Source organism: Ruditapes philippinarum, unplaced genomic scaffold (genome assembly GCF_026571515.1).
Source record: "Ruditapes philippinarum isolate M1 unplaced genomic scaffold, ASM2657151v2 ctg6156_1_1_1_1, whole genome shotgun sequence".
Taxonomy (NCBI): Eukaryota; Metazoa; Mollusca; class Bivalvia; order Venerida; family Veneridae; genus Ruditapes; species Ruditapes philippinarum.
In genome coordinates this window covers 31,525-40,551 of record NW_026865533.1, presented here as the reverse complement: position 1 = coordinate 40,551, position 9,027 = coordinate 31,525, and the positions used below count along the sequence as shown (strand labels likewise).

Here is a 9,027-nt window from a genome sequence, read left to right as displayed (position 1 = left end):
TTTTTTCTTTTTAAAGGTTTGCTTGGTATAGTTTGATACGGGACTTTAGTTTTCAAGAAAACAGTACCCATTTGGTAAAAGGGTTTTCCCCGGGTGGGAAACGGGGTATGATAAATTTTGATGTCAAGTTAAAAATTTGGATAATGTTATAGTTTTAGTGCCTAATACACCCTTTTTTCCGTATAAATTTTAATTTATTTCCCAAAATTTGGTAAAAAACCGGGGAAGGGCCCAAACCCCTTTTATAGGTACGAGGGTTTTTAAAAAACCTTATTTTTAAATTAATGGAAAATGTCCCCAGGAAAGGATTGAAGTCTTTGGGAATGATTCAATGTTTAATGGGGGAAAAATTGCTGCGCAAAATCTTTTTGTGCTAAGATTTAGTTATTGAAAAGTTGACTTAGTTGTGAAGGCTTCAAAAGTTCAAACTTAAAAAAAAATGACGTATACTTAGTTCTATATATATATTAAGCAAAATCATTCAAACGAATCGCCATGTCCTTGAACTAAAATTGTTACTTATGCATGTAGATGCTGACGAGGAATATGTACAATCTGTTTATATTAAACCACCAGAAGCACACCAGATTATTATGGAGCCTCTTCCAAAAAGGCTGCTGGACAATATAAAAGAGAGATTAAGGGTATGTTTTGTTTTTTTTGTTTTTTTTTGTTTTTTTTTTTATAAGTGAAGGTTTTACCTTTGTTTTTTAGATCATGCTTACAAAACTTTTAATATAATAAGTTTTTTATTTACATAATGTCTTGGTGACTGAATATGATTTTAGTACATGTATTTTAATCTTCAAACTGTCCATAATTTGTTCAAGAAAAAAAAAAGAAAATACTAAAGTTGAATATTTTTTGGCAGGTGGAATGGCTGATGAATACTACTATACGAGACGTTATATTTCACATGTTTTATGTATCAGTAGTTATAACTATGGTCCATGGACATCGTAATATTTATAGTTCTTTTCTGTGCACCGAAGCAGTCCGGTCACTGTTTGTGAAACCTTCTATTGGAATGAAAATGGGAAAGGTATTAATTTTCATGTATATTTGCTAGAAAACGTATAGGGTATGTGCCTTTATTATATACTTATAAATGAAATTTTGAAAAATATTGATGAAATAAAATAAGTATTTTCAATTTCAACATTTTCACTGTAAAAAAATATTTTTCACTGCAATGGAACATATTTTTATATGCCCGAAAGAATTTTGGGCATATTATGTTATACCCCCTGGCATCTGTCTGTCCGTCCGTTAGCAATTTGGTTTCCGGAGCATAACTTTAGTTCCATTTGGCCCACAATATTCAAACTTCATAGGATGATTGTCCATATTGTGTAGAAGACCCCTATTGATTTTGGGATCACAAGGTCAAAGGTGAAGGTCACTATCACCTTAACACTGAAAACAGTTTCCGGAGCATAACTTTAGTTCCGTTTGGCCCACAGTATTTAAACTTCATAGAATGGTTGTCCATATTGGGTAGAAGACCCCTATTGATTTTGAAGTCACAAGGTCAAAGGTCAAGGTCACTATCACCTTAAAACTGAAAACAGTTTCCGTAGCATAACTTCAGTTTCGTTTGGCCCACAGTATTCAAACTTCATAGGATGATTGTCCATATTGGGTAGAAGACCCCTATTGATTTTGGGGTCACAAGGTCAAAGGTCAAGGTCATTATTACTTTAAAATTGAAAACAGTTTCCAGAGCATAACTCAAGTTCCATGTGGCCCACAATATTCAAACTTAATAGGATGATTGTCCATATTGTGTAGAAGAGCCCTATTGATTTTGGGGTCACAAGGTCAAAGTCACTATTACCTTAAAACTGAAAACAGTTTCCGGAAGATAACTTAAGTTCTGTTTGGCCCACAGTGTTCAAACTTCATAGATTGATAGTCCATATTGGGTAGAACACCCCTATTGAGTTTGGGGTCACAAGGTCAAAGTTCAAGGTCGCTATAACCTCAAAACTGAAAACAGTTTCCAGAGCATAACTTAAGTTCCATTTGGCCCACAATATTCAAACTTTATAGGAGGATTGCTATTTGAAGGAGGTAATACTTTATTTAATTTATGTAATGCCTTACAAATGCTTCATCCTTACTAAAAAAAAACACTTTCGGGCATATAATGCTCCGCCTAGTGGTGCTCTTGTCCTTATTATATCACAAAGTTGTAAGGGGGGTATACTGGAATCAGCTTGTCCGGCTGTCCGTCGGTTTTTTCTTGTCCGCCCAATAACTTAAGATTCCTTTGACCTTTAGTCTTCATATTTGGCATGGAGGTTAGTCATGATTAGTAGATGACCCCTATTGATTTTGAGGTCACTAGGTCAAAGGTCAAGGTCACAGGGGCCTTGACTTCAAAAAGCTTGTCCGCCCAATAACTTAAGATTCCTTTGACCTACAGTCTTCATATTTGGCATGGAGGTTAGTCATGATAAGTAGATGACCCCTATTGATTTTGAGGTCACCAGGTCAAAGGTCAAGGTCACAGGGGCCTTGACTTCAAAAAGCTTGTCCGCCCAATAACTTAAGATTCCTTTGACCCATAGTCTTCATATTTGGCATGGATGTTGATCATGATTAGTAGATGACCCCTTTTGATTTTGAGGTCACTGGATCAAAGGTCAAGGTCATAGGGACTTTGACTTCAAAAAGTTTGTTCACCCATTAACTTAAGATTCCTTTGACCCACAGTCTTCATATTTGGTATGGATGTTGATCATGACTATAAGGTGACCCCTATTGATTTTGAAGTCACTGGGTCAAAGGTCAAGGTCACAGGGACCTTGACAAAAAAAAAAGCTTTTCTTCTCAATTGCTAAAGAATGTCCTGTCCGCAATGTATTGACATTTTCACATTTGAAGCATGTAGAATACATAACTTAGCAATGCACTGGCTTAGTAACCTCAGATTTGGCAGGGAGGTTGTCCTTGAGCTCTAAATGGCCACTGTTGATTCTGACAAAGTGGTATGCGGGGGTATTCACGCCATGATAGTGGCAGTTCTAGTTTTCACTGGTGTATTGTCGGACTACTTTCTTCTAAATTCAACCAATATACAACGTTTAAGGGAAAGTAATTCAAATTGTAATTTCAAAAATGTATATAATAAACAGAAAATGAAATTATTTATTTTCATACCACTCTATGGAAATAAATCCTGTTATTAAAGAAAAACTTCCTTTGTTTATTTTCGACATTTATATAAATGATTTTCCTGTAATTTAGTAAAATTTAGTTGTTTGTCAATGTTTTGAAGTCTCATCAGATGATATTAAAAAAGAACATATGCATTTCTTAATTTTGGAAAATTAATTAAATATACTTTTATGAGGTTGACTTTGTGAGGGGAAGTGTAAAAAAGTTGTGCAGCAATTTTAAAAGGTTGCCCTGTTATCTGTGTTACTTTTTATGGCTCTTTGAGATTATCAATTCCAATACTTAACATGTTGTTTCAGATGGCACTAGGTATTGTGCAAGACATGTCACTTTAAATCAGACAGGATTATCTACTGTTTACACAGGTGCTAGAAAAACATGTCTTACACCCACTGTGTAAGACAAGTTCTGTGCATTAAATGACGTCATTCACATGCCCATTTTAATGAGTGAAGTGAATTCTTAGGATGACGTCATTTTGCTGTTATGAATGTAGTTGTTAATTCATACGCTACTATAAGAAAAAAGTGCTGAATTCGTAATTTATTTTTGAGTTATGATTAATATGTAATATGCAGGAATAAGAATCAAACACTGGCTGTCGTCACAGATGTTAATATCTACCTCTCGGGTAACTGTTTAGTGGAAACTTGGCATAGCCTCAGTACCTCTGTAAACAATTACTCTCGAACTAGATATTCCGGTGTGTACCAGCAGCGGATAAAATAACCTTATAATCTCCAATGCACAGACTCGATAATGCTGAGTCTGCGATTTTTCCTTATTTTCCTTTGCTTGTACTTTTTATTGCCCAATTCCAGAATTATTTTGACATTTCGAAGCAACAAACAGACCTGGAAAAAAAATTGTATAGAAGTGATTTTCAGCAGACTCCTTACTGTTTTCTTGTACAAATGTATTGTATATTAACAGGTATCTAACACAGACGACTTTGAGAAATACCTTCACAGTACATTTATACCTGCAATGACTGATATCACATCAGACCATGACTATGCTACACGAGGCTCCAATCATTATCTTGTAGGGACGTATCGATTACGACAATTAAGAATCAAAACAGGTGCAAAATTTAAACTGTTAACTGTTCCAGTTCTTTGTTGGTTTGGTAACAAATAAAAATAATTACATCAAATACTTTTACAAAAGATTAATTATTGTGCCCCCACGTTAGTGGCGGGCATTTAGATTTACCCTTGTCCGTCCGTCCATCCGTCCGTCCTTCCGTCCGTCCGTCCATTCACTTTTGTGTCGCACGTAACTCAAAAATTATTTGACCTAGAGTCATGAAACTTTACAGGAATGTTGATCAGCATGTGTAGTTGTGCACCTGGGTATTTTCGTCTGGATATTTTTAGTATTTTCAGAGTTATTGCCCTTGACTTAGTAAAATTTTGCAATTTTCAACTTGTGTCGCATGTAACTCAAAAAGTATTTGACCTAGAGTCATGAAACTTTACAGGAATGTTGATCAGCATGTGTAGTTGTGCACCTGGGTATTTTCATGTGGATATTTTTAGTATTTTCAGAGTTATTGCCCTTGACTTAGTAAAATTTTGCAATTTTCAACTTGTGTCGCACGTAACTCAAAAAGTATTTGACCTAGTGTCATGAAACTTTACAGGAATGTTAATCAGCATGTGTTGTTGTGCACCTGGGTATTTTCATGTGGATATTTTTAGTATTTTCAGAGTTATTGCCCTTGACTTAGTAAAATTTTGCAATTTTCAACTTGTGTCGCACGTAACTCAAAAAGTATTTGACCTAGTGTCATGAAACTTTACAGGAATGTTAATCAGCATGTGTTGTTGTGCACCTGGGTATTTTCGTGTGGATATTTTTAGTATTTTCAGAGTTATTGCCCTTGACTTAGTAAAATTTTGCAATTTTCAACATGTGTCGCACGTAACTCAAAAAGTATTTGACATAGAGTCATGTAACTTTACAGGAATATTGATCAGCATCTGCAGTTGTGCACCAGGTATTTTCGTCTGGATTTATTTAGTATTTTTAGAGTTATTTCCCTTCACTTAGAAAATTTTTGCAATTTTCAACTTGTGTCGCAAGTTACTCAAAAAGGATTTGACATAGTCATTAAACCTTATGGGCAGGTTGCTCAGCATATTTAGATTTGCACCTGGGGTTTCGCTTGTGGATTTATCCAGTATTTGTAGAGTTATATCCCTTGACTTAGTTAAAAGATTGACAGAACAGTGGCGCGGTGGGGGCACCCGTGTCCTATGGACACATTTCTAGTTTTGGTCAATTTTAGAAGTTAGTGAAGTAAATAATTGTCTTAAACAAAAATAAACATGTTGAAATCATTCTCATTTGCAACGTGTATACAAAGTTGTGATTTTAATTTTTTTGCAGACGTCTGTGCACCAATTATGTACGGTTTGCCCCATGATTGTAAAGGGCCGTACTCCGTGACTGAAGAAGAAACAAGATATTTTGACCAGTCCTGGTCCAAACCTTTGACTGGTGTTGATGGTACTAGTGTTGATGATAAATCTGATCATTGGAAATACCGCAGCACGTGGGATCTCAAGACTTTGCCATTTCCTGGGACACATGGGACGTATTCCGGTGGAGGATATGTGCTACAACTACCAGCAAAAGTTTCCTCTCATTCAGGTATTCATTATTTGTTGTCATTGTTAAAAGATTAACATTCCTGATAAAGTTTTCAATAATTTTTTTATCATAATTTGTGAGCATAAAATGTTTAAAGAGATTTGGTTTATTCAAATTTGGCATAAATTGTAATAAAATGAAGGACACATTATCAACCTGTTCAGCGAAGCTAAAAGGCAAAGAGAGTGGAGAAAATTTATCCATATTAAAGTTTTCAATGAATGGGGTTTATCACACACCCATGCCGATTTTGTGACTCCGTAAATATGGTATTGCACGGCCGTGCATATATTTTGATGTGACATAATTAGCGTTACACAAACATAGTGTAAAGACATGCTAAATGTAAGCTTTATTCTATAGGCGGGACAATGAAAAATGACTTCTTATTTTTTTTTTCGCTTTAAGCATTCTTTATTTTTGGTATGTGATAAGCAGAATATTAAATTCGTGTAAGTTCATTACTGAATTTATTGAACTCGTTTAATAAAATAATATTATGCTGGTCAAAAGGCTCGCATAATATAATTTTATTCAACTAGTGCAATAAATTCACTATTGAACTTACACTTTCAATATCCTCTATATAACAGAGTTGTCTTTGCCTATTACTGAAATACCTGTTATTGGCTTTATATTATTGTATTATATAGTCAGATTTTGATGAAGTTCATTTATTGCTTTTTCTGTTTATTTTCAGATATTCTTTCTGGATTATTTGCAGATAAATGGATAGACCAATATACTAGAGCAATATTCATAGAATTTACTCTATATAACCCAAATGTAGATTTATTCACTGTTGTAGTTTATCTATTTGAATTCACTAATGTCGGTAGAGTATTCCCAATAAATTACGAGTTCACTTCCAGTCTATATCATTACTCGACAGATTATCAAATGGTAGTGTTGGTTTGTGAAATCTTGTTTATTTGTTTCACATGTCTATTTATTTATGTGGAAGTTAAACGGTTCAAACAGTTGGGAAAAGTAAAATATTTTTCTGACTTCTGGTCATATGTTGAAATATCTCAATTATCTTTATCAGTTTCATTATTAGGTCTTTTTATAAAAAGATTCTTTACCATTAACAATACTCTTGCTGAGTTAAAACAGGCACAAGATAATGGATATATCAATTTTCATTCGGCAATTTTCTGGGACTTTGTCTTCGGTTACGTATCTGCAGTTCTTGTCGCTCTCGTTACATTGAAAACTTTAAAGCATGTGCGCTACAACAAGCGAATTAAAATTGTGACAAAAACTCTAAGTAATATTCGCCCTGTTTATATCGGATATGTGTTTGGGTTTGCTGTCATGACGACTTCTTTTGCAAGTTTAGGATATTCTTTTTTCGGTTACAGTATGGACGGTTACAAGACGTTCTATGATTCGTGGGTATCTATAATATTAGTACTGTTGGGTGTCGGAGACTTTGTTGGATTACAAGACATGTTTAGATATGCTGGACCGATGTTTATTGTTGCCATTGTTATGATATGCCAATATATATTGATGGTGATGATGACAACAGTTTTGAACTTCGGTAGATTAGAGGCGAAGCACGAACTTTCTAAAAGGAAAAGAAAAATGGCATTAATTAAATACATGAGGAGTAGAGTAAAATTATTGCTAGATATGAAATAAATGGTTTTGAGCTGAAAAAAGTGTAAATAAGCTTTTTAAAAGTATACAAGATGTCTTAATATGTATACATTACACATCATCAATACATACATTTAACTTGTGATCTTTAAATTGATTACAGCTGTTTCTTTCAGAAATTAATTGTATTGTTAATGTACTAAACTGGTTAAATCGCATCGTCAGAACCCACGGTACACATTCTGTACACCCCAAGTGTCTGTGTGAAAGTTCAGTAATTTTATTTTCGGTATGAGTTTGTGTTGTCAAACAACTTATTTATCACACATTATCTATACCAGAATAAGTGGTATATACAAGTATTATACTGGTTTATGTCCTCAATTTTAAGATGCTTTTGATTTTTCGAATTTCCAAACCATCAAACAACTTTTCAAGCATTATAACACACACACCAACACCCTGAACTTTACAACAAAAGGACTCCTCATGGTATGTGAAAATATTTACCAATCAAATGCAGCAGCAAAAGTTAGTGTGTTTTGACACCAACGCTAATGACATTTTCACAAGACAGTTGTACCTTATTCTCATTTTTATGTTTGTTTAGATATGCATGTGTTGGTCATAATTTGTTAAATCTTTTTTTTTTTAAAAAGAGTTACATTGTGCACATATATAGAGTGAAATTAGATGCCAAGAGCTTAGATATTTGTCAAAATTCATTTCATAGCAGACTTCTACCAATATAAAAAAATGCGGGCTGGATTAAAAAAATTAGTTACCCAGTGTGATGTCAGTAATATCATTAACAAATTTTCTAGCAATGTTTCTCAGGTGAGCGATCCAGGGCCATCATTGCCTTCTTGTTTTTGTACTTGGACACAACAACCCTATGGACAAAACCTTCAAGTTGACCCGACTGAACTTGACCTTCACTCATAAATGACAACTTTCAAGGTAAAAGTTTTGATTTTTGCTTGAAAGTGAATACATCTGGCTATTTTTTGTGATTTAAGCAATGATTGTCTTCATACTTGGACAGAAGGATATTTATGACGGGACCTTTAAGAAAATTAAACCTATTTTGATGCTGCCACATAAATGACCTTGACCTTTAAGGTCATATTCATTTTTGTTAGATTTTTGCTATAAATGTCAATAACTATGTTATTAATAAATGGATTGTCTTCATACCTGGTCACAACAACCTTGAAGACAAGTCCTTCAAGGTCAACTTACTGAATTTCTTGAACAGAAATAAACTTATTTATTTACAGGTTGTATTTGGACGGCGCCATGTACAAGATTATGTTTAGACACCAATGTCAAAACCGACATGTTAAATACTTCAAATACAACCTTGACCTTAAAATGAGCTAGAACATTTAAAATCAAAATATTGAATTGTGCTTCAGTTGTGTTAACTTTGTTATTTTTAATGACTAGATTCAGCATTGTTCACTTATTGCCATGCCATCATGTTTAATGATCCAAGTTTGACTTTGACCTTAAAGTGACCTTGATTGTCATAGTCAAGTTCTTAAATTTTGCTCTAATTGCCATTACTTTGTTGTTAAT

General features: G+C 34.0%; 1 protein-coding gene across 1 annotated transcript; it reads left to right on the top strand.

Moving 5' to 3' along the window:
* Nucleotides 1-489: 489 nt before the first annotated feature.
* On the top strand, nt 490-8,808 carry LOC132729452 (polycystin-2-like). Its single transcript, XM_060715218.1, has 5 exons — nt 490-644; nt 872-1,042; nt 4,117-4,267; nt 5,578-5,841; nt 6,542-8,808. Exons 1-5 carry the CDS (start codon nt 522-524, stop codon nt 7,486-7,488), a joined length of 1,656 nt encoding a protein of 551 aa, XP_060571201.1. The 5' UTR covers nt 490-521; the 3' UTR covers nt 7,489-8,808.
* The last annotated feature ends 219 nt before the right edge of the window (nt 8,809-9,027 follow it).

What these genes read in the sequence shown, in the direction of transcription:
- LOC132729452 (XM_060715218.1), top strand. Translation starts at nt 522, where the DNA reads ATGCATGTAGATGCTGACGAGGAATATGTACAATCTGTTTATATTAAA. An exon ending in TTGGAATGAAAATGGGAAAG is followed by an intron (nt 1,043 to 4,116) that starts GTATTAATTTTC and finishes GTATATTAACAG; the next exon opens with GTATCTAACACAGACGACTT. An exon ending in ACAATTAAGAATCAAAACAG is followed by an intron (nt 4,268 to 5,577) that starts GTGCAAAATTTA and finishes ATTTTTTTGCAG; the next exon opens with ACGTCTGTGCACCAATTATG.